This window comes from Erpetoichthys calabaricus, chromosome 10, assembly GCF_900747795.2.
Source record: "Erpetoichthys calabaricus chromosome 10, fErpCal1.3, whole genome shotgun sequence".
Classification (NCBI taxonomy): Eukaryota; Metazoa; Chordata; class Cladistia; order Polypteriformes; family Polypteridae; genus Erpetoichthys; species Erpetoichthys calabaricus.
In genome coordinates this window covers 17136876-17164013 of record NC_041403.2, presented here as the reverse complement: position 1 = coordinate 17164013, position 27138 = coordinate 17136876, and the positions used below count along the sequence as shown (strand labels likewise).

The window sequence follows — 27138 nt, the reverse complement described above, 5'->3', positions numbered from 1 at the left end:
CTTTCCCTTAAAGATAGGGTGAGAAGCTCAGTCATCCGGGAGGGGCTCAGAGTAGAGCCGCTGCTCCTCCACATCGAGAGGAGTCAGATGAGGTGGCTCGGGCATCTGATCAGGATGCCTTCTGGACGCCTCCCTGGTGAGGTGTTCCGGGCACGTCCAACCGGGAGGAGGCCCCGGGGAAGACCCAGGACACGCTGGAGGGACTATGTCTCTCGACTGGCCTGGGAACGCCTTGGGATTCTCCCGGAAGAGCTAGAAGAAGTGGCCGGGGAGAGGGAAGTCTGGGCATCTCTGCTCAAGCTGCTGCCCCCGCGACCCGACCTCGGATAAGCGGGAGACAATGGATGGATGGATGGAAGTCTTCTAGGGCCTGCTGCAGAGAAGCACGTCCACAGTATGATACTGCCACCACCATGCTTCATGATGATGCATTTCTGATAATCTGCAGTGTCACGTAGTTTTTAGTCTGATCAACAAAAAGCTTAATTATGGTCTCATCAGACCAGGGAACTTTCCTCCAGCTGAATTCAGAATGTTCCATGTGGTTTCTGGCCAATTCTCTGCATTTGTTATTTTAAACAATGGCTATCTGTAATTTAATATTTTCTTTATCAGTATGCTTCTGCTGGAGTATGTGAATTTCCCCTTGGGATTAATAAAGTATCTATCTATTTGCCACTTTTCCATAAAGCTGTAACTGGCGAAGCAGCTGAACACAGATGTTGTCTGCTCGGTCTCGCTCCACTCTAAGTCATTTGAAATTGTGGCTCCTTTAGAGTCCTCTAAGGTATCTTGGTGGCCTCCCTTGCTTTTTTTCAACTTTTTTTATATAGCCTGCTCCAGCAGATTTAAAGCTTTGCCTTTCTCTTTTCATTTCTAAATGACTGATTTATTTGGACTCCAAGGGATATTCAGTGACTTGTATATTTTTGTATGCAACCCCTTCAGGTGTGCTTGGAGTGCTCTTGGGCCTTCATTGTGTAGGTTAGGACACCATACTGACTTACCACAAGCTGACCTTTACACAGTATTTAGAATACAATTAAGTGAAACCCCGGACAGGTGATCTTCATGAACTCATTATTTGACTTCTGAAACTAACTGGCTTCACTAGTGATGACTTAAGGGAGTCATATTGGAGGGGATGAATATTTGCATTACCAATTAATTTTCTGAAAATAGGGGGTTGTGATCTGATGATCAATGTCAAAAAAAACAAATTAAATCCACTGGGATTCAATGCTGTGTAACAATTACATGGGAAAGCTTCCAAGGGATGCTTGGTTGTATGCCATTTCTAAGACTTTAACTTACATGCAGATATGAATGGCCATCTTCCACTATTCTAATTACTGTACCTGTGTAAGGTCAAAGACCTGGCATACTGTTCACCTATACAACACTCACCGATTCCTTTGAATCTGAAATTTAAATAGATACAGTCAGAGCCTTCCAAACCCAATAACTCTTGCAATAATTCAAATCTTTCAGCATTGTAGGCCACATCTCTTCCACCCCATTGTTCATACTACAATGGAGCTTTGAAATCACTACTGCGATTCCATTTAGGAGGAAATGGATCCAATTCCCAAACAAAGTTTTTACAAATTTCTCTTTACAGGAGGGGTATCACCGGTTCTGCTTAAAGTACTCCTTGCAACTCAGCAATAGCTGAGGTTAAAACCTTCCTAAGTTGACAAAATCGATGCAGAAAATCATCTAAGAAAGAATTCAAATTATTCAGAAGGCTGAAACTAAAACAACCAATCTCAAAGAGAAATGAATGGAGTGAGAAGAAAGAGCATAAGGAGAACAAGAAAGAGGCAGAAATCCCCAAGAATTAAAAAATAAATGCATTTATACTCACTTTGTCATGTTCATCAATAGCATTCAGAATGACATGGGCAGCATCTTTAGCAATCTGAAGCTGATTTTCACTGGCCGAACTACCGTGGTCGACAATAACAACAATATACTTGGACTGAGGCCTTACTGCAGATACATATACTGGCCTGGAATACAAACAAACCAGAATGAAAAGTCACATCAACCAGGACACCAACTCCCTGTTATCTTGCAAGCTGCTGTCTTCTTGGTCCTTTCATTGACAACACTTTCTCTCTGCAGTCACCTCATTTAAAGGCAAACGCTGTTTAATCCTTGTCGCCCACTCCTTGCTGATAAAAGAACTAAGCTCTGGAGCTTATCAGAAAGAAAACAGAACAGCTGGCTGCACACCTGCAAGCATTCAGGATGACTCAATAATCATAGCGATGTATCGGTTTAATTAGCTTCTTAGAACCTGCCAGGACCAAATCACCTCTTGAAAATCATGCCCAACTTGGCTACACTAGAATATATTAAAAATCTCTTTCCCATTCTCCACCCTCATGAATTCTTTAGCTTTGTACATATCTGCAAGCAATTTTCTTCCAAAAGTCAAAAATGTAGGTCATGTTGGGATCAACTAATTTTGTTCCTAGATTTAATCAGTATTATCTTTGCATTTAAGCCTCAAATTACTCCAAAATATTAGCTCACGTTTAAATACTGGGTTCACCCTGATTATTTGTCTTAAAGCCCCAAAGGGATGTTTAATATATCTAAAGAAATGGCAAGGATGAAAAGTAAATATAATTTGTTTGTAGATATGCCAAAAACTGCATATTCCTTTATAACTGTTACGTTTTAGCCAAGGTTTTTTCTTTGGCTTATGTTTATTTTCTTTTTATTGAAATTGTTATTGTTTTTGGATTATTATTTTTTTGTTTTTATGTAATTTTTCTTCATTTTAAATGAATAATGTTATGTTTACTTAGCATTTATATACTGCTTAATTATGTTTATTGATAAGATTTCTTGTGTTCTATGATGTCACTTCTGAGGACCCACCCCCAGCCATTATATTGAGGTTGAGGAGAGAAAGTCCTTCAGTGCTGCATTGACAGTTGGGTTGTTGTGGATTGTGAATAATTACTATAAGCACTTCTCTTGTATTTTCTTGTTCTTGCAGATTCATGTCTTGTCTTTGGTTTGTGACAGCTGTACTTTACCATTTTTTTGTTCTTTAGTTTTTTGATAAAATTCTTGACTTAACATAATTAATTAGTTTGACAATTTAAACCAGAGGTTTTCAGTTGCCCTTTCTCTGTTAAAAGGCACTTTTGTACATTTAAAAGTATTTTAAACTTTTAAAAGCCTGCACCCCCATCTTGGGCAAGTGCAGTCCTTGAAGCTGGCCATTTGAGTTTGGGGTTGGGCTGCCTAGGGTGAGGCCGATTTGAGTCAGATTCAGTTATGTCCTGGTCTAGTGCTGGGAGGCCTATTAACCCTTTTAACAAATGTGTGCTGCTGCATCACTACAGATTCATTTGAAAGTTATAATCTTAACAATTTTGCAATCAGTTTTGCTTGCATTTTAAACATGGTTTACTTTTCCTTAGTATTTTTATTACATTATTACAGCCATGAGGAAAAACAAGAGTATATACAGTCATGGCCGAAATTATCGGCACCCCTGGAATTTTCCCAGAAAATGCACCATTTCTTCCAGAAAATTGTTGCAATTACAAATGTTTTGGTATACACATTTATTTTTTTTATGTGTGTTGGAACAACACAAAAAAACACAAAAAAAAAGCCAAATATGACAATTTCACACAAAACTCAAAAACCGGGCTGGACAAAATTATTGGCACCCTCAACTTAATATTTGGTTGCACGCCCTTTGGAAAAAATAACAAATCAAGCGCTTCCTATAGCCATCAAAAAGCTTGTTACACCTCTCAACTGGAATTGCTGACCACTCATCTATTGAAAACTGCTCAAGGTCTCTCCCAACAGCAATTTTGAGATCTCTCCATAACTGTTCAATCGGATTTAGGTCCGGACTCATTGCTGGCCACTTCAGAACACTCCAGCGCTTTGTCTTCAACCATTTCTGAGTGCTTTTAGAGGTATGTTTGGGGTCATTGTCCTGCTGGAACACCCATGACCTCTGACACAGACCCAGCTTTCTGACACTGGGCCCTACATTGTGCAACAATATCTTTTGGTAGTCTTCAGATTTCATGATGCCTTGCACACAGTCAAGTCATCCAGTGCCAGAGGCAGCAAAACATCCCCAAAACATCTTAGAACCTCCGCCATGTTTGACTGTTTTTTGTAAACAGTAGAATGATGAGCTTTACCAAAAAGCTCTACCTTGGTCTCATCTGTCCACAAGACATTCGCCCAGAAGGATTTTGGCTTCCTCAAGTACATTTTGGCAAACTCCAGTCTGGCTTTTTTATGTTTCTGTGTCAGCAATGGGGTCCTCCTGGCTCTCCTGCCATAGCGTTTCATTTCGTTCAGATGTCGACGGATAGTTCGAGCTGACACTGATGCACCCTGAGTCTACAGAACAGCTTGAATATGTTTTGAAGTTGATTGGGGCTGTTTATCCACCATTTGGACTATCCTTTGTTGCAGTCTTTTATCAATTTTTCTCTTCCGTCCACGTCCAGGGAGATTAGCTGCAGTGCCATGTGTTGTGAACTTCTTGATTATGTTGTGCACAGTGGACAAAGGAACATGAAGATCTCTGGAGATGGACTTGTAGCCTTGAGATTGTTGATATTTTTCCACAATTTTTGTTCTCAAGTCCTCAGACAATTCTCTGCTCTTCTTTCTGTTCTCCATGCTTAGTGTGGCACACTCAGACACACAACAGAAAGGTTGAGTCAACTTTTCTCCATTTTAACTGGCTTCAGGTGTGATTGTTGTATTGCCAGCACCCGTTTCTTGCCACAGGTGAGTTCAAACGAGCATCATATGCTTGAAATAAAACGATTTACCCACAATTTTGAAAAGGTGCCAATAATTTTGTCCGGCCCATTTTTGGATTTATGTGTGACATAATGTCAGATTTGGCTTTTTCGCTCTGTTTTTTGTGCACATAAAGGAAATAAACACGTCTACACCAAAACATTTGTAATTGCAACAATTTTCTGGGAGAAGTGGTGCATTTTCTGGGAAAGTTCCAGGGGTGCTGTTAATTTCGGCCATGACTGTAAATGAGTAGTGCCCTTTGGTACTAACCAAGAAATCTCAATAGTAAGTATGTTGACACTGGCATGGGGACATTTGTGGCTGCTTTTTCCAAATACTTATGCAACAAATACACCCAACAGTAAAACACAGACATCTAAACAATGGCTGTACAGTAAACTTCCCTATTTTGCACATGGTTTTTACTAAAGTTTTCCATATACCTACTGTAGGAGCTTTGTAAGCTTAGCTGACACAATCAACATCATCCAACAAGTTCAGTGATACACAATGAACAGAAAACCTTTTTTTCCCAGTGCTATCTGATATTCATTATACAGGTATATTTGATAGCCTCATATTTTACTTCATTTTAAAACAGTAGGTTGCAACTTATCTTGATCTTAAATCTTGAAAACTCTCCTTAAAAAAGCATTATACCTATAGATGATAAATGAGGCTCTCTTAATAGAGCAATGCCATACCTGCTGCGGTGCTCATAGGTGCCTTTACAACGAAACTTGTGAGCAGGAAATACTGTGAAGATGCCTTCTTCTGAGCTGAAATACTGCCACTTAATCCCAGGATTTGATTTGAGATTGTCAGCAAGCACTAAAATGTAAAATAAGAGAAAGAAAAGTTATAAGAGAAACACAAAACATAAATAATCACTATTCATCTGACTGGAAATGTGCATGAATATAAAAAAATACATAAATCTACCAATCCTGTCCAATGTCTAATTAATAATAAAGGAAAACAATCAAAAAGCGACAAAGATTTTTTTAAACAGCTGCCCAAACCCAGGTATGACATTGTGAAGCTGTAAATGTTTATCTGTGGTATTAAAGTTTGGCATAATCCAAAAAACCACATGCATTGCTGAGAGTGTTATTTTTCTAAAACTAAATATCTTTGTGAACTCTTCAGAATTTTTCCTATTGTTGTAAATATGACATAAAATGTGATTACCTAGTATTAAGAGAACCCAATCAAACAAATGAAAAAAAAAAAACATACTTGTTCATTTATTTATTGAGGAAAATGATCTAATGCGATATATTTGTGAGTGTAAAGTTTTCACAAGCACCACTGAAGGTACACAAATATAGCTTTATTTATCTTAGGTTTATGCTTAGCAGTGTTTCAAATAATCTAGATAGGACGCTGAATAATCTGGAGAAGATGCTGATATTATGACTGGTGCAGTAGATTTTAATTTTCCAATTTCAAATAGGCAGTGTGGACTAGAAGCTCAAGGCTTATACTGGTTACATGTCTGCCACTGGAGTGTCAAGTCAACTTCTACAGCTTACTTTATACACAGTGCCTTTGGAGAGTGTTAACTAAAGAAAGGTGCCAAATGATTTAAAGGTTGATTTGTGTATCTAAAGCTTAAATTTTTACAGTCTGTTCTTTATGGGAGCTATAGTGTTACCCTAACCCCTTAACCGCCCTCTGCCGGATATATCCGGCATCGTTGTTTTATTGCTAACGCCATACTGCCGGAATTATCCGGCACATTTGCCTATGGTTATATGAATGCCTGGCGCGTAGTATAACTGACGGCTTGGCGTGGGTATTATTACTACATTGTATTTCGACAACTCTGTGGTTGTTTTGGCCGGTTATGTGACGTGATTCGGAAGTGACAGCTGTGAATATGGCGAAACGTAAACTGACTTCAAGTGAGGCTTTGCAGGCGATTTTGGACAATTCTGATCATGATTGTAGCAGTTCTGAAGAAGATTTTAGCGACAATGATGATCAGCAACGTGCGCTGCATGATACTGTGAATGAAGACGCATCGGATGACGGCGATGAGTGGGTGTATCCCCAGCATCTCAACTGGACTGCTGCCCGTGGTGAACTACCTTTTCTGCATCCGTTTGAGGCAACGTGTGGCTTTACTGTTGATGTAAACAATTACACTGCTGAGCAGTTTTATGAGCTGTTTGTGTCACCTGATTTGATCAGACATTTTGTTAATCAGACAAATCTGTATGCAGCACAGTTTATTGAGAAAAATCCCAATTTACCTCCACATTCCCGTGTTCGTGCTTGGGTAGACACTGATGAAAACGAAGTGAAAAAGTTCATTGGGATTTTGATGTTGATGGGAATAATCAGAAAACCAGATATTGAGATGTACTGGTCTACAGATCCTATGTATGCAACACATATTTTTGCAGGTATCATGAAACGTAACCGATTCTCTTTGCTGCTGAAATTCTTTCATTTGAATGACAACAGAAATGAGCCAGATAAGAAAGATCCAAACCGCGACCGCTTGTTCAAGCTACGTCCTTTGATTGACCATTTATTTGAAACATTTCAGTTGCCCTACATGCCAGGACCGTCAGTTGCAGTTGATGAAAGTTTATTGTTGTGGAAGGGCCGCTTACAGTTTCGACAGTATCTATCATCGAAAAGGGCACGGTTTGGTATCAAGATGTTTTGCTTAGCTGAGAATTCAGGTTACATTTATAGATTTCGTGTATACACTGGCAAAGAGGATCCTATGAGTAGTATTTCAGCAGTGTTGCCAGATGAATGTAAGGACTTTGGACTTTCAGAGAAAATTGTTGTGTACCTTGCCCTACCACTATTGGACAATGGGTACACCATTTGGATGGATAACTGGTACTCCAGTTGTATGTGTTTGCCCATTTCTAGAACTTGCACAACATTTAGTGGTCAATACTGCTTGAATAAATGTAAAAAAGTAAAAAAACGAAAATTGTTCAGATTTTGCCTGTCGTGGGGAATATTTAGGGAGTTGGCGGTTAAAGGGTTAAGAATCTATGTAGGTTTCATTTTTTGCAGCATATGGGTAAGTCTATCCAACAGTACCACTTCACAGTGTAGGAGAGAAGAAATAAATGTAAGGATTTTTATCAGTAGGTGTTGCAAATGATTTTTTAAACCAAGTTTATAGATTCAAACATAAAAATATTTTATCTTCACTGCCCACCTATCCTCATTGCTGTTGGATAACAAAACCACTGCTTCTGCTACATCTTGGGAGTACACAAAAGTACAGAGTGGTGGATATACAGTTCAAGGACACTGAAAACCGAAACCTAACTGAAATAATGAAGGAGAAAATAGAATACAAGGTACAGTATACCCTGGAATGATACATGGAGTACACAGACAGTCAGGTCTCAGGTTACAAAACAAGTGCTGTTCCTTCAGATATTTGTGACCTGATTTTTGTATGTATTTGCAATGAAAAATGTCCATGAATGTAAATTTTTTCTCAAATGCATAATGCTTTATTACTTCATAGAAAATCATTTCAAACATATTAATACTCTCACAGAGAAGGAATATCATTGTACTTTTAATCACAAAACACAGACAATTTAAACAAAACTAATTATGTACGTAGGAAAGTGGGAACTAAAACAGCAAGTTCTACCACTCAGCTCCAAAGCTAGCTGCTGTTAAAGCTGCACACCAGTGAAAGAGCTTATAGTGTGGCTGAGGGCACTGCTGGTTACGTTCTCTGATATGTGTTCACAAAATGATCGAAGATGGTGATAAAGTACATTCTGTACTATACTTTAGTATTTATGACAGCTGCTAAATATTCGTTTTCGTCAAAACTAGTTAGCTTTGTTCATCTCTACAAATGGAAATCGGCAGATGAAATCCATCCATTCATCCATCCATTCTCTTCCACTTATCTGAGGTCGGGTCACGAGGGCAGCAGTTTGAGCTGAGATGCCCAGACTTCCCTCTCCTCGGCCACTTCTTCTAGCTCTTCCGGGAGAATCCCAAGGCATTCCCAGGCCAGCCGAGAGACATAGTCCCTCCAGCGTGTCCTGGGTCTTCCCCTGGGCCTCCTCCCGGTTAGACGTGCCTGGAACACCTCACCAGGGAGGCGTCCAGGAGGCATCCTGATCAGATGCCCGAGCCACCTCATCTGACTCCTCTCGATGCGGAGGAGCAGCGGCTCTACTCTGAGTCCCTCCCGGATGACTGAGCTTCTCACCCTATCTTTAAGGGAGAGCCCAGACACCCTGCGGAGGAAACTCATTTCAGCCGCTTGTATTTGCGATCTCGTTCTTTCGGTCACTACCCATAGCTCATGACCATAGGTGAAGGTAGGAACATAGATCGACTGGTAAATTGAGAGCTTTGCCTTGCGGCTCAGCTCCTTTTTCACAACGACAGACCGATGCAGAGCCCACATTACTGCGGATGCCGCACCGATCCGCCTGTCGATGAAATCCAGTTGAACAAAAATATTTGTGCTTTTTGTAACCCATGACCCATCTATATGCAGTAAATCCAATCAAACAGTTTAACCAGAGCTCATTCTGCAAGCATTTTGGACAAGACGTGCGCCTACTTTGGATAGGAAGGTAAACTATCACTAGGTGCACAAAACACACTAAAAAAAGGCCCATATAAAGCTGTTCCAAAATCACCAACCTGCATGTCTCTGGGTCTTGATCTTTAGCAGATTAAAAGCTTTCTGGTGATATTTTGCAACTGTTTCATGTTTTTTTTATTTATTTTTTGTTTTCTCTTATTTGCTGTGTTTTCATGTAATTTTAACATCTATGAAATTTTCCAAATGTAGAATATTTGAGAGTTACGGGTTGTAGGACACTTTTTTTAATAGTTACTTTTACAAAGTCTTTACTTTTTTAGGTAAGTAATAAAATGTTTTAGGTATGTTTGCATATATTAAGAAAAGCACATACTTGGGTTGCCATGTCTGTCTGTCTACATCAGGAATGTCAAACTCAAGGCCTGCAGACCGGATCCAGGCCTTGAACCTTTTTAATAAGGCCCACCATCAATATCCAAAACATGTTACATGTGGCCCACAATGACTGTTCGCTTCCTCAAAGACCCCTTTTAACATGCATTTCAAATATAGATTGTATTAGTATATAATTTATACCTGCCATTAAAATGTGCCTTCAGTGTCCACTCACATTTATGTAACAACTTTACAGCTGCATTATCTACACATTCTAAAGTATTTCTCAACACTATCATTTATCAGCAATGCACCAGCCCAGCTCTCCATCATTGTCTGAAGCAACTAACAGGTTTAACCTTTAGATCTGAACAGAGGTCGTAACTATTTTTGGTTCTTTTTTTAAATGTGTGATGTTTAAGTAAAGTTAAACAATTTGCCACAGACCGCTACAACGAACAAAAACAAATTGTAAAATCACTTGAATTGGAATCTGTTGTCTATGACAGCTATTGAGCCTCCACAAGCCTATTCATGGTATGTTTTAAACTACATAATACTGGAAAGTGCTGCTAAATTACATGTATTAAATGTATTTTATTAATGCATTCTATTATCTTATGACTCACTGTTACAGAAACATTTAATAAAAAAGTAATCACTGACTGTTGATGAACTAAAAATTTAAAATACTTCAACTTTAAAATCAAATGACATTAAATGCCCTTGAAAGTTATGAAATATCTATATTTTATAACCTGTGTGTATTTAAGAGTTAGAGATTACTAACTAAGCATGCAATACTCTATTTCCATCCTTCTAATGAAGGTTTACCTGATCATCTGATTCTTGCTTGTTTCTAGACAACTAACTCTGTTAATCTGTAATGGTTTCAAATCTCAGATACCTAAGAAAATGAAAGTACACTTCTATTTGGAAAAATAAACTTACCAGTAATAGTTAAGGATTGTTAAAAACTGATGGGATACCAATATAGGGTAAACAAGCAAAACACACGCAGAACAGTGACCAGGGCAGAAATGAAAGGTTCAACCACTCAACATTTGATAAAGTACTGCTGACTACGATGTCCCATCATGCCACCAACATTTTACTTAAATTACAATGAGCTACTACAGCATGAATAGCAAGATAACCACTGCTGCCAAGGGGAGAGTTTACAAAAAAACTTGTGTCAGTACGCATGAAATGGGACATAGTATTCTCATCCTCAAAAATCAACCTAATCACATTCAGGTTAGAATGGACTACAGCAATCCCCCGCTATATCACAGTTCAGCCATTGCGCCCCTGCTATATCACGGATTTATTAAAATAATTATTATTACTAGGGGGCTCTGTCACGTACTCGCTACGCTCGCCCACCCCCGGGTTTGGTTTACCAGATAAACAATTTAAATTAGCCAGCTGTGTGTTGTGCTTGTCACGCTTTGCGTCAATCACTTAAAAGCCTGTACAGCAGCTGTCCTTTTGCCAATTCGTGTCTCTGCTGCTCGCTAAGCAGAAGTGGACGGATCAGCTACTGGCTTTGTGCTGTTTCTGCCAAGATGCCTGTTCTGCTTGTCGCTCTGCGCGTTCTGAAGGAGGAGGAGGAGGAGGAGTGGGGTGAGGGCTGAACGCACAGTATGGAGAAGTGCTCGGATCATCTGCTGGCTTTCTGCAGCTGCTGCTGGCAAGCTGCATGTTCTGCTTGTCCTTGTTTTAAGAGCTGGGAGCAACTGAAGTTTGCCAAAAGCATTCCAACAACTGCTAGATTAGATGTCAGTGAACTTGTTTTAACTCTTTTAGGGCGGATGTCGATTTTTGTCGACGGGAGGGGTTGAAGGCTAATGTCGACATCCAGGGATAGGGGGCGACAATCAGCTGTTAATGGCGACAAATCTCACTGTCACGTCACAGGCATTCCCTCTGTGCTTGGAGGAATGCTAGACTCGTTGACTCGGCAACTAAACCTTGCGTGTGCGTGAGTTGCGAAATGTAAACAAAGGCAAGATGGCACCGACATGTGAAAAGGCAGCGAAGCAAGTGCAGAAAAGAAAACACTCGGCAGACGATGTTTGGCGCATTATCGCGGAGTCGGACTCTTTGATTTTTCAGAATCGGATTTTATTGGCAGTGATCAGGAGATCGAGCAAGAGAGTGAGAAGCAGGCATCAGCTGATCAGACACCAGCCGATGCCGCGCCAGCGGATCTGCTGCCAGTTGAGTGCCTTCGCGCAGCCGATGCATCTACGGCACGGTTTGCATGGGATAAATACATAGACATTGATCCGTTGCGAGCCGATCTGGCTACCGGAGTTTACAAACCGGCATGGCTTGCTGTTGGACACGACAGATCACCAGCTGCTGTACTTCAGGCTTTTCAGCTACTGTCAGACGAGACAAACAGGTAGGCAGAGACTTTTTTTGAATCGCGGGCTGCGTTTGCATCGCATTCTCATTTTTCAAAGTGGAAACCCACAACGAAAGACGAGATGAAGCGCGCTGTGGCATTACAAATAGAGATGGGACAGAACTGGTGATATAACTTCAGGGAGCATTGGTCCAAACGTGTTTTGTCCCCTGGTGGCTTAGGTACGTGCTGCTGCAAAGTTTTATTCACTTCTGTAATAAACAGAAGCAAATCCCATGGGGTGAGCCAGGCTATAATGCCATACATAAAGTTCATAAAGTTTCAGAAGATGAAGAGGTGACAATACGGTTTTCATGCAGGAAGAAAACTTGGTGGCAGTGGCATGGCACGATGGCAAATGGGTGACTTGTCTCTCTACAGTACACACTAACAATATATGTTAGAAAGTGCAGCAACAGACAATTGAAAAATAGGCATCAAAACAACACATATTGTAAGGAGTGCAATGTGGCAATGACTGAAATTGGCTGCTTTGAGCGAGATCAGACTTTGCTGTGTAAAATGTATGTGATATGTATGTGAAATCATAGAGTATGCAGGCTCATACAACATGCAAGACAGTAACATTTGTCAAAAGTAAATATTTTTTGTTGATTTGATATGTTAAACAATTGCTTTGTGTTCTTTTTTAAAAAATGTTAGTTTTTGGAAAAATATTCAGCCCTGGGAGAAAAGAAACAAAAAAAAAATTAGCCCTAAAAGAGTTAAATTGTAGGCAGGGTGTGACGTGCAAAGGTCACCGTCTCACGGGTTTTGCTTCCTAAGGTTGTAATGTCTAGTCTTGCGTATCATCAAAGTGTCTCTCCGAGATGATCTGGTCTCGATTGCTTCACTCAACGGGGGCACACTACGCTTCTGCCACTTTGCGTCTCTCCTGCTCGCGTTGTGAAGGGGGTGGGGAGCTGAACGCATGCTAAGCATAAATGGACGGATCAGCTACTGGCTTTGTGCTGCTTCTGCAAAGATGCCTGTTCTGCTTGTTGCTCTGGACGTCGATCATTTAAAAGCCTGTACAGCAGCTGTTCTTCAGTCTCACTACCTTGCCTTGCGTGATGTTGCAATGTTTTATAATAGAGAGATGTTACTCATATCCTTAGCCTGACATCCACATATCATATGTGTTCACAAAGTGTGTTTTAAAAAGTTTACATGTGTTTAAAGTGTGTGGGATGGGTATTTTAAGGCTTAAACTATAAAAAAAAATATTTATATGGTCTTTCTATATTGCGGATTTTCACCTATCGCTGATGGGTCTGGAACGTAACTTCCGCAATAGGTAGGGGATCACTGTAAAGCGTACTTTGGCAACATTAGGCACATAACATAGACCAAATCTGGACAAGGAGCCAAGTACACAAGGCTAATTTCCATTTCCCAATTAACACTGCATGCGCATCTTTGGGGATGTTGAAGGAAAACTGGAGCAACTGGTTGAAAATTCCCACAGGCTCTGAGAATATGGATACTCCACACAGATAACCAGCAGGTGTGATATTCAAATCCAGGATACAGGCTCCACGAGGCTGCAGTGTTAACCGCTGCACTATTTTTCAGTCTGCTCGTTTCTTTTAGTCATACTTTTGAACACTATCTTTTTAGCTCTTAATCATTGACTTACATTTCAAATGTTTTTTTTGTTTCCTCCTGAACTGAATGGGTAGGTTTATCAATAGTATGCAATTACCTGCTTACCAAAATTTCACTTTGACAACTATCCAGATACTGCCTCCCAAATAAAGTGCACAAAATTTTTGGGGGACAGTGGCTCAAAACAGAAGAAGGGGCACTTAAAAATGTAGAATTTCTTACAAATTAGTTCCAACTTTTATTTCTGTGTTTTCCATTTCTTAGAATTCAACAGATTGTAATGACTTTATCTTGGTTAACAGTAAGGTCTTTCTGTAAGAGCAAAATGGCAAGATCAGAGAGTTGTTCATGTTCATATAGAAGTTTAGCTTTGGACTTAAATAAATTGAGCTTTTACAGGAAATGTTTCATTGATTTTCCAGAAATATTAAATCAGCATTAAAACTCTTTGGAATATATCCAACATTGTTTGGGCAGATGAGTGCAGAATGAAACACTGCTAAACTCTGTCAGCGGACCCAACTCGACCTGACTCCACTTGAAAAGCCCATCTGCTTTTCAGAGTGATCAGATATCTACACAGACACAGGGACGTCTTCTCATAAGCGGAAAAGGCTGTGCATGGTTTATAAATCTCTCTCTCTTTTTTTTAAGTGGGTAATGGCTGATAACCATAACAAGTGAAGGAAAAAAGGTAGAGGCATAAGAGAATCTGTACAGATATTATAACTACCTTCCGTGTCATTATGTAATTAACCACCTACATGACCAACACACAAATATTGCACATTTTTTCCAGAATTACTGACAATAATTATCATAACCCATATAGAACAGCATTCCTGATTAGATGACTGTTGCACCTTAAAATGTAACAACTTTTCAATGTACCAGTATGGGTCACACAAGATACCTATCAACCATAAATACAACATCATTTGCCTCAGCACTTCATGAATTGACTTTTGATATAAAACCTTGTTGGCCTATTATTAAACCTGCTTAATCCAGTTCTAATTTACAGGAGTCTGCCCTACCCTGTAGTCCTCCACAGTAATTCGATAAATATGTCACAAAGTGTGTTTGTTGTTTAATTGATTACTGTGGGGATGTTGAGGAATGACAATTACTGTGGTCTTCATGTTGTTTGTTTTGAGGTTTTACTTGAATGACCTTCTCCAAAACACATTGTATGAAACTAATGTTGTTATAGCAATACAGTATTTTGAATAGGTAAGCCATTTCTAATTAAAGGAGTCATTAAGCACTGGATATGCTGCACTCTGAATGAACAATTAATATAATAGCACAAATCCAGATAAATAAAAAAAAATGCAAAGTTGACAATATGTAACCACATACACATTTAAAGAAAGAAACAATCGACGAAATTAGGCAAGTGTTCTAAATCATGCAGGAACCCTTAATATACTATATGGTATGTCTAAAGTAGAATCCAGATACGGAAAGAACATATAAAAATTAACAAAATAGAGCACCATTCACTCCATTTAGCTTTTCTTCATTTACCTAATAGTTAACAGTTTTTGTGTGAAGAAGCTATCTTCCATCTTGAAAAACTTTCCCCTGAATTTCCACTGGTGACACTGAGTAAGTGATATGCTAATTAGTTTAAATAATTACAAACAGTAGTTCTCAAGAAGCTGTGGTGGGCATTTCAATTTCAAACCCGAAACAAAGGTTTACCCAAAGAACAACAAGTAGCTTAACTAAGAGACAGCAGTTTATTACGTAGAAGACAACAGAATCCGCTGGTGATTATAGGCTTGAAATGAACAAAAAACATACTGTAATCCACTTCAGGTTTTCTTGGCACACAATCCAAAAAGTGATTTTTCAGGTCATGTCTACAAATTTCACTTAATATCTTAATAGTTCTCTCTTAATTGTATCTTGTATTGTACCTGCTTACACTGTTTTGCTGTACTTTGTATTTTTAAACTTTGTAACGCACTCTGTAATGTTGCTCATTTGAATACTCGACCAACATTTCATAATTCATAACAAACACCCTTATGTGAGAATGACTGTTCAGAGCTCTGTCCACATAACTAAATGGCAGGTTAGTTAATACCTCTAGAAAAGAACTAAGTAATTGCTCCACCAGCAATTTTAGCAGCAGTGTACTTTTTTCCCTTTGAATAAGTCCCATCTGCCCAGAATGAGACATAATGAGGGGGGTTTATAGCAAGCATTCTCAAGTCTCATGGTGAACAGCACATCATTCAGATTCAACAAGGCTTCAAACAAATAACACACAATTTACTAACATTCAAGTAAAGCACACGAACTTCTACAACCCCCTTGAGAACAAATCTAGTACAACATATCATGATCTTGCATGTGAGCTAAGAAAACCTACACTACACCACAGGCTCAAATCTAGCCTGGATTCACTTCCTGGCATAACTTTCAAGTTCCTTGGCTTAACACTGGTTTACATGAGCTCTGCCTTTTGTTTCAGATGTACTGTATGCTTAATTTTTTTGATATTTTTAATTCTCAGTACTGAAAACTTTTCAGGCTGTGTGCGCGCACATCATCTAATGGTGGCTATCACCCTCAAACAGGATGCAGTGAAGATGAAGAAGAAGGGATAAGTTATACAGAAGTTAACCCAACAAACTTGAAATGCAGGACAAAAACAAATCTTCAACATTGTGTACCAGTGTAACATTCACACATACTTTTTAAATACTGTACATAAGTTGAAATGGTGGAATGAAAACAGACTGGAAGAATTCCAGTATTTTTTTCTCTAGGGATTTTATTGCAGAATAACTGCAATAGCACACAGCATAGCCAGGAGGCTTATAGGTAATTAGCCCACATATGTGAAGCATAAATATTTACCCAGTATTAAGTTACACCATGCAATGTTACCTGATCCTGTGGTCAAAAGACATAAATCAAGCTCAGAGAAAGTCAACATGCAGCAAAGTCAAAAATTCAAAATCTTTCTTTCATTTGTTTTAAATCCATCATTTTCTGCAGTGGCCTTTTTCATAACAGGGTGATGGGGAGTAAAGGTCTGTCCCAACATAATCAGTCACATGGCAAGAACCTGTCCAGGATGGGATGACAGTTCATATCAGTATTTAAAGATTAAAAACAAACAAAAAATATTTTAACATGTAATGTTCGATGTACCTGTAACTAATGCACATAATATTGTTGAGAGCTAGACAGTTCCCACACATCAGAATGCCACAATTACTCAAATATTCCTACTAGACTGAGGAAACCCTTCAAAGCCCAGGTAGTCACAAAGAGAGCAACAAAGTATCTTTATAAATAAAAGATTTATTTTTACAAAAATGCCCTGTAAAAAAGTGCAATTTAAAACATTTAATTACCCTATCAGATACATATTTACATTTTTTCAGTCTATCCTTTGCTATTTAATTTTCCATCTAATTAACGACTCCCCTCCAGGTAACAGCTGCTAAGTTGACTTGTGTGTTTCATGCAGGTAAGCACAACCTGAGCTGTAACAGTGCTGATGGCGCGCAAAAGCTGCACTATGATGTTTGTTTTTTCAGATTTAATTGTTTGTGTAATTGTTGGTGCTATTGGTATGTTCAAACCATACGTATTGGTTTTCCCAAGTATCACAGCACCCGGTGGCCACTGGGCATTGTTTTTGTTACAAAAAAACTGTTCAACAGACTAACTTGAATAATCAAATATGCATAGGCAAAAGATTACCAAAACTGTTTTAATTTAATTGTGATTGAACGTTTTCAACAAACCACAGCCCTACTAATTATATAACACAGTTTAAACGTGTATGTCTACATCTAATTGAACATAAGGAATGTTTATTGTTACCAAGTCATACTACATTAATAGCCCTACTCGCACTTAAGTGTATCACTGTAAAAGGAAATCAGGCAAAAATATATATTGTAGGCCTCTTAAGTAAATCCGCATATACTTGTAGCGTGATGGATGATATTATAATTGATTTCTTCCTATATGCTTCAATCCCATCCAGAAGTACACCAAATACCACTATTACTGGATTAGAAGTGACTGTGACACCAAGACTATTTCAGATGTGTGTAAAGATCTTTTTCCAAAATGATGTTACCTTAGTGCATTCCCAAAATATACGGCCTGCTGATGCTGGAGAGGTTGATGGCAGTCCTCACAAGTTGCCCTGGGCAGATTTCAGACAATTTTAAACAAGTTGTGTGTAATTGATGAGATTTTCAGTCGAGTTATAGAATGCCTGGCGCATACAGAACTAGAGTGTATTCTATGTATGACTGAGTTACACTCCTTTTCTGAGATGCTAACTGAATGCTCCACTCCCACCATTACCTAGGAACACTGAAAAATAGATTCTGTGAAATATTTTTATATATTACTGAAATGCTGAGTCTTTGTCAAGACTAACCAGTATTGCCCCTTGAATGGATATGCATGTGAGGTGTGAAAAACTGGGTAGGTTTCTTTTAATTTGTATATAGGGGGGAAACAATGTGTGAAACTTCAAAAATTACATTTCAACCATAATTACATTTACATTTACATTTACAACATTTAGCAGACGCTCTTATCCAGAGCGACTTACTCATAAGAAGCAAATATAGTGTCTATATAAAGATCTCTTAAGTGTCTTAATCCATAACATTTTCCATGGAATAAATACTGAGTAAGTTTGAGAAGGCTGATAAAGGTGATTATCCTGTATAGCAGCGATTCCCAACCAGTGGTTTGCGAACCCCTGTGCTTTATAAAAGGGGTTCGCGAAAAAAATATTGTAATGGCAGAGTTTTAAATCCCAAACGTAAAAAATATAATGAAATATTAAATGTAGGTAAATATATTAGCAGTACTATTAATAATAATAAAAATTGGTCAACAAATCAATTAAATGTCAAATTCATGAATATTACCTCAGTCACTTACGCATTGCGACGGAAGATTCTGTAAATTGTCGAGTCGCAACAGGTAACAATCTGTAACGCGATGAGACGCTACGCTGCTGGCGATGCATGTACATTCTCGTATGAGCCGGTAACTGCCAATTCAGTGAACCGAGAACCCCGAATATGCTCGAAAGAACAAGAATAATGTCTGCTGATATAAAAACACAGCGATCAGACAAGGAAGAGTAGAGTCGAATTGAATCGTACGACGTGCTTAAGAACCACGAGTGATTTTAGTAAAATAAATTGGTAGTGCATAGTGTGTGTTTACGATAAAAATTACGATAAAGACTTTTTACTTAAACGTGCGCACGTCGAACATGAAAGTGAATAATTATTACTCCGTAATTTTAATATGGATCGATGGTTAAAAACGGTTAGTTTTATCAAGTCTGATAAAAAGCTGGACAAGCAATCAATTGCTTCTTCTTCTACTTCAGTCCCTGATTTGGTACCAACACAGGGTGACGATACTGAAAGCTGTAGTGAGCTATCGTCTCTCCAGACTGAAAGCAAGGAAATAATTGGCGAACATTGTAAGACAAAAGAGAACAAAAATATGACAGCGACTATTTATGAATGGGTTTTTATTTTACCAGGGATGAGTCAGAACCTAAACCGCTTTGTGTAATTTGTAATGAAGTCCTGGCCAACAGCAGTTTAAAACCATCACTTCTTTGTAGACACATTGAAACAAAACATCCAACGTACAAGGATAAACCTGTAATATATCGTAATGACTACACAGGGGGTTCGCCAATTTATTCCGTTATTTTGAAGGGGTTCACAAGGAGAAAAAGGTTGAAAATCGCTGCTGTATAAGAACAACAGATAGGAGCTTCTCAGTCTTGAAAAGCATCCAACATTGGTTCCATATTTTAAGTAATTGCAAAATGACTAGATTAGTATTGATTGGCGCACAGACCAGTGCATGCAAATAAGATTTAGAATAAGATTTGTTTTCCTTTGCAAAGCAGGTTTGTTTGACTCTTTTGAATCTTCATTTACTTAAACGGAATGATTCAACTCCTTCTGTCTATCCACATCATATCCCGAAGTCCAAGAATCAATATAGTTGTTTTCACAAACATTTAAAACTTTCACAAATGTGAAGCAATAAAGACCAAAACTGACCACAATACTCCAGATCGGGCTGGACATGAGCAATGCATAACTTAAGGATAACTTCCTTGGATACATACTCAACATAAAATATTACGTAAATCAACAACTATCAGAATGCTTAATCGATTCCATGCACGTTCTCTCTTGTAAACAGTGAGGAGTCCACTAAGGTCTTCTCATAAGGCATTCTTTCAGTATTAGACTGCTCATTGTCCAATCATATCTGAAATATTTACATTCTTTTTATAAAATGGTGTTTGTATTTATCTTAAGTTCTACCTGCCACATACAGTATCTTCAAGTTGGAATCCTGTCCAGGTTTAGTGGTAAGATTTCACGGCTGTACAGCATTTGCTATTACAACTGGGGCTAGTGTTACCTAAAGAGTTAACCACTGTGTTAATCACAATATTGTTGTGACTATTTGCATACATTTAAAAAAAATAAAAAAATAAAAAGTCTTTACACTTCCCACCAAAAGACCACCACAATTTGACCAACATCACAACCTGTTGCATTCCAAGTTGAAGCCAATCTTGTACACATCAACACGCCAAACTTGGAATTCAAACTTTTTGATTCGCTCAATAACCTGTCTTATGGTTTCTAAAGCCGATATCACATATTGCGACTTGTAGTATGTCAGGACTTGAAGACTGCTGTTGTTGATCTCAATTCCGAAACATTTCAATTAAACCAACTAGCAAATCACTGGGCATATCTAATTACATGACTGCATGTAGATTTTCCAACACAGTCGAGCTTTACTTGACAACCAGTAGCCTGACAGAGCTGGTGCTGTACGAAGGAATTTCAGATATGGCAAGTTCAGCTGCAGCCTTATCCCTTTTATGTTTCCTTTTTCCACTCTGTCGTGGTACACAAATATAAGACACCGCACAGATGACCTTCTCTTCTGTTTGTGAGTTTCAAAACACCCACATTACTTATTTCACGTCACTGGATTACATGCATTATACATCTGGATTAGTATTCATTGTTTGTCAGCTCTCATACACAAAGAGCCCACCCTTACGACTAGCTTTTTTGATTTTATCATTACAAGTCACAGACTAGTTGGAGTGAGTCGCTAGGTATTTTAAAGTACAGTGATCCCTCGCTATAATGTGCTTCGCCTTTCACCGCTTCACTCCATCGCGGATTGTATATGTAAGATATTTAAATAATTATCGCAGATTTTTCGCTGCTTCGCGGGTTTCTGCGCACAATGGGTCTTTTAATTTCTGGTACATGCTTCCTCAGTTGGTTTGCCCAGTTGATTTCATACAAGGGACGCTATTGGCAGATGGCTGAGAAGCTACCCAACTTACTTACTTACTTTCTCTCTCTCTCTCTCTCTCTCTCTCTCTCTCTCTCTCTCTCTCTCTCTCGCGCTGACGTAGGGGGGTGTGAGCAGGGGGGCTGTTCGCACACCTAGAAGATAGGGACGTTGCTACATTCTGTGTGCAGCTGCTTCCTGAAGGACATGCTGCACGGTGCTTCGCATACTTAAAAGCTCAAAGGGCACGTATTGATTTTTGACTTTGTTTTTCTCTGGCCTACGACTCATTAGGATTATGAAAATGTAAGGCTACAACTGAATATAGCTGGAATAGTCATTTAATCTGACCTGGTCTTAACTTAAAGGTTTTAGAAAATTATAAATATGTTCCCCACTATTGAAAACACAATCTCTCCATAGTAAAGCCATTTAAATTCTTTAATATAGTTGCACTCATTAGGTATTGCTCAATCTTGTCTTTAACAATTAGTCTATTCATTTACTCATGACACCCTGCTAATGTAACTGGCATATAGTTGAGTTACAAGGGTTGGCCCACTAAACTTTATCACACAATGGTACAATACTTTCTAGGTTTTAAACTTTAGGAATTACCCCAGAATGGCCTTTAATATCTAATCACAAACTTCCTTGAGAAATCTCAGATAAATCCTACCTAGACTTTGAGATTTATTCAATTTTAAGCATTTTAACCCTGGTAGTACTTTCTTTAATCTTTAAATAAATGAATACCTGTTTAATTGCCCTGTAGTTAATGGAAGGGTTTCACCTTCTTCACATGTGTAGTCTACAGGAAAATGTGAATTAAAAACATCTGATTTTTCCTATTCTGCATATTGTATTTCACCCTTGCTGCTTCTAATATTCTAAACTACCTTTGCTTTGACTGCTCTTTTATTACTAAAGCAAAGAAATGATCCTTGTGGGTCAGTTTTTTTTACATTTTAAGTGATATTCTTCCCCAATTACCTCTTAATATTTTTTATGGCTTAACCTTTGGTCTCAATGTGATAATTAATTCTGCAGTTAGTGCTAGAGTTGTTTTCTTTATGCAACTGCATTTACCTTTTGAAATTTATGTTAACTTTTCAATGATCCATGGTGCAACTTAGATTTACTAATATTCTATAAGTTTGTTTTTGTTATGCTTTATATGTACCATAATTTAATGCCTTCTTCACTTCTATTAGATGTGCCTATACTTGAAATGTGTGCCAGTTCACTGTTTCTGCTTAAAATTTGCCTTACAAAAAAATAAACGTGACAGTTTAACTGCTTGAATACATACTTACAACAATGTAACATTCAACACTACATCACATTTTAAAATCTACTGGATGTAGACAAGAGCTACACCAAGTTGAAACCTATCCCGGCAGCACAGCGTGCAAGGCAGCAGCCAACCATGGATGGGACGCTGGTCCATCATATTGCCTAGTCATGCACCCAACACAGGGTAAACTTAAAATCTCCAATTGCCTAACAATTTTTATGACACGTGAAGAAAACAAGAGTGCCTGGAAATAAACCTATCATACACGAGTGGAGAACAATGTTCAAATTAATCAAACCAGGTGTGAGATTAAAACAAGGACACTGCTGCCACCACTGTTCAACCAGGTCAATATCTGATAATATCTCCTGTTTCTGCACTCCTACATAGCTTTCCCAAATAATGTTTGGGTACAAATCCCCTTAACTATAGCATCCTATCTTCAAATGCTTTTTATTTAGAGAATTAAATTCTAGATCTGACACTGTCACATGCATTGGAAGGTCTATAACAAATTCCCAGTGGCACTCAAGTAGGCTAGGTAACATGCTCAGGATGAGTTCGTATTGGCAACAAAAGCTGTAGGCCATCATTTCAACTCCTTCACTAGTGTCATACATTTGTCTGTTCACAAGCTACCCCCACACAGTCCCATGTAATGAAAATTTTGATTAAAACTTTTGTTTGAAGTAACCACTTCTCTGTACAACATGGCAGCAACAGCCTGAGAATGAACTGACCTGAGTTGAGGTCCCTTCCTGGATTAAATGCCCGGCTGTTCACTGTGGTTGACAGTCTGTCGCAGCTGACAGTTTTTGAAACATTCGTGTTGAAGTTGCCATCAAATCTAAAAATAAAAGACATGGGGGATGTTTAGCCAGATTATATGCAGCAACACCAAATGACTAATTACAAAGTAAACCCTCAAAGTTTTTCATTAGCAAGAAAGAATTTTACAAGATATAGGATTCATACAGAAAAACATTTTTAAAAATCTGGTCTTCTCTATTAACATTACCACTTCTCCATTAATTATGCAGTATCAAAAGCATGTAGGTAATTTGATTTTTCACCTCAAACCTTAATCCAGTTTAGAAATATTAGATAGGGTCAAAATTTTAAATTGTACTTTCCAGATTAATTCTTGAGGTGCCATTTTAAAGCATGTACAAGTTGCAATCAATCCTCCTCCCAACTCCTCCCTTGGCACAGAACGGAGTTGGTATGGCTTGTCTCCCAACACCAATGAACTAAACATGCATGTCTTGTACAAAGAATGCTCTTCAAGTAAGTTTTTTGCACTTGTTTGTCAGGTGCTCCATGTAGACTTCCTGGCATCACAGTATTATAAATCAAGTCTCACCAGAGACAGAGGTTCTGAGTCATTTTCTGAATAACCCAATACAAGGAATGTAAAAAAAAAAATAGTTAAGTGGTCAGTCATAAGCATTTTTCTTTGCATAACGATGTTACTTATACTGCTAGTACTACACTGCACTCACAAAGCACAACAGGAAATCTAACATGTGTGAAAGAGTTAATGGATGTTACTACCAGGAAACAGTTGTTGAGAGTTTGTCTTTCTGTTAAATTCACTGATGTAACAATAACAATGGACAATGAAAAATTTGCTTCACAATCACGCATCTTATAGATTTCAGCCTAATGATCACAAACATCCTATCACATTCCAATTTAATACAATTTCCTATTTTTTGTAATTTCCTCTGATATAAGTATACATATACAGTACAACAACTGGCACATCTATGTTGATTTAAAAGTTGTGGCACTGCAGCTTGGATACCCCAAGTACTATGAATGAGAGAGCAGCGATAAAAAGTCCCACTACATTAAAAACAACTGGCTGCTCCAGGGCAGAAAAGCATGGCACATAAACCACTTGTTTACCAAACAAGGATATTTTTGCTGACTCTATTTAAAAAATGTTTTAAAATTTTGTGAAAATGATTAACACAGAAGATGAAGAATTTCGATATTTGAGACAAATGTTTCCATGAATAACCGATGCCAAGAATAATGAAGGCATTTTAGCTGGTCCACAAATCAGATACGTAATCAATGACATGTGGTTTGAATATTGGCTAGTGGGGCCGGAGGAAATCACATGGATGGTATTCAAGGATGCTGTTGAGAATTTTCTTGGCAACTAGAGTGTCCCAAACTACATCCAGCTGGTTGACAACATGCTTCAAACATACAAAACCATGCAACACAAAATGTGACATCTAGTGGTAATGTTGCATAGTAAAAGTAGGCGGCTGGCAGAAAGAAACCAGCTGACATCACCAGGAAGCACTTAGAAACTGCCTCTGAGCTGCTGACTAAAGGAGCTCTCCATACAGCTCATGCAGCAAGCAGCTCGCTTCTGAGCCACATGAGGTGGATTCACCGGTTGACAATTTACAGTTCACTACAACGCACATCTTCAATCTGAGATAAGTCAGGGTGCAAGTCCATGGCAATTCATCACTAAAGATTAATTTTCTGCATTCACACTTGGACAACTTCTCTGCTAAGCTTGTTGCAGTCGGTGATGAACATGGTGAAAGTTTTCATCAGGACATTGTAATGATGGAAAAGCAGTATCATGGTAAGTGGAATCCATCAATGCTGGGTGACTATTGTTGAACATTGAAACAAGAAGTATCAGGGAGTGGAGTATAAATGAAAATCAGCAGCTAACTATTGTTAGCTCAGCTGAACTAATACAGTGTCAGCATCATTAAGTGAAGAAACAAGCTAAATTCAATGAAAGTTATTTTTATGAGTCATTGCTAGATTTATGTTTAGTTGAAATTGTGGTGTGTATTATATCCCAATGTGTTAAATACAAATTAAGATTAGTCTTGACTTAAACAATACACATGTGAGGCCTCATCTGTAATGTGTGTATTTCAGGTCTGAAAACTACAAAATAAAACAAGGGTATGAGCTGTGAAGAAAGATTAAAAGAGATGAATGAATTCAGTTCAAACAAAATGAAGGTTAAGAAGTAACCAGATAGAAGTGCTCATAATTATGAAGAAAATGAGTACAGCGGATGATTACTGTTATTTGAAAATGATTTCTTCAACAAATGTTACACAAATGTTAGAAAATTGCTTTCACATAAGGTAAAACAAATTCAGAATAAATCACCTAGTAGTTTGGTGGATAGTAGTAGTTGAAGGATCTTCAAAGGTCTACTGGATGATATTTGGCAAACATTAAGTAAAGAGGAATGGACGAGCTCCATTGTGCTGAATCACTTGTTCTGATGGACCAACATGGACCACATTCCTAGGGAACTTTTAAGTACCTTATTAAATCCATGCTGTAGGGGTAAAAGGAGGTTCCACTAAATATGAGAGAGGTTTACCTAAAAATATATGCTGAATGTATGCATACCAATGAATCGTATGTACTCCATAAGCTAACAGCATTTGAAAAACTAAGGTTTACAAGGATGCTATGTTATGGAAAAGCCTGTGTAAGATTTTCATATTTAATAGTCACTTTTCCCCTGCAGCATAGAAATTACCATATTTTGATTTTTTTGACATTTGTTTTGAATGTTGCAATATTCAGAAATAATCACAAAATGCATATCCTTCTGCTCTGTCACGTCAGAAACACCAAGTGAAGGTCACTTTCCAATACATTGCAAACTGTGCACCCTTAACTCACTTCTGTCATTAGCTCAAGGTCTCACACCTTTTCCAACTATAACCCACCAAGCTGAATCAAGCTGTGCCTCTGCAGATCAAACGACCAGCAGAAGCTGTGCTTTCTTATGGCAAAGTCGCATCACGGCATTGTTTCCAAGCTGCCTCGGCTCACTTTAATGAAAGGTTGATAGAAATGGCATCTCGAGGGAGCTGCGAGCATCACGTCTCCCACTTTGATCTCATCCCCACAGAGCGGCTCCCTCCCCAAGCTCGCCTGATTGACATGGGCTCTGATGTACAAAATGCTTTGAACTTCAGACATTTAATTCCCATCAGGCCTCAGTCATTATTATTCTCCTTCAACGTGATTTGCACGTGGGGGTGAAGCCAATGTGGAAGGGGTAGAGGAAAAAAAAATGCAGGCCCTTTGAATTTTACATCAAAAACGCACACTAAAAAAATGAAATAAAAACCTTCCAGCAATCTCCAATTGGATTTTTAACTGGTTTGGATTCACCATGCAAATTAAGCTTTTGAAAAAAGGAACAGGAGGAAAAAAAACTCACAGCCTTCTGTTTGCAGTTCCTAGCATGGTTTATTTTTTTTTATTTTTGAAAGAAAAATGTCAGCTTTTTATTGTTGTTTTTCAACTGGTACTGCACCCATGTTGTTTCACAAGGTTTGCTTTGGTTTACCTGGAGGGACCATGTAAAGAAAGGAGAGTCGGGAAACTGGTACAGCTGCTATTCACAAACCAGCTTTTATTTCATATACAGGAAACTGCTCTGGGTGACACAGAAGTGTAGTAACTAGTGCTGCTTCTTCACCACTCCAGGAGTCTTTATAATTCTGTTAATTCTCTTTTCATGCACTCATCAGAAATGAAGATGCAGGTCTGGCCAGTAGCGTTCTAAGGCCATGGCTCCCCAAATCTTTGAGTTCCACATACAGCATATGTAATGGACTTCAGCGGGTATGTCATTGCCCTCCAGCCTCTCCTCACCTCAAAACACACAGACATTAATGTTTAGAAAAAGAA

General features: G+C 38.5%; 1 protein-coding gene across 1 annotated transcript in view; it reads right to left on the bottom strand.

Annotated features, from left to right (window-relative positions):
* cachd1 (cache domain containing 1) overlaps positions 1-27138 on the bottom strand; it is a 296821-nt gene that overhangs the window by 76066 nt on the left and 193617 nt on the right. Inside the window, exons 4-6 of the mRNA XM_028810950.2 lie at positions 23169-23275; positions 5514-5640; positions 1868-2012 (exon numbers count right to left, since the gene is read on the bottom strand). Of these exons, the coding sequence (XP_028666783.1) occupies positions 1868-2012; positions 5514-5640; positions 23169-23275 (379 nt within the window). The remainder of the gene's footprint in view (positions 1-1867; positions 2013-5513; positions 5641-23168; positions 23276-27138) is intronic.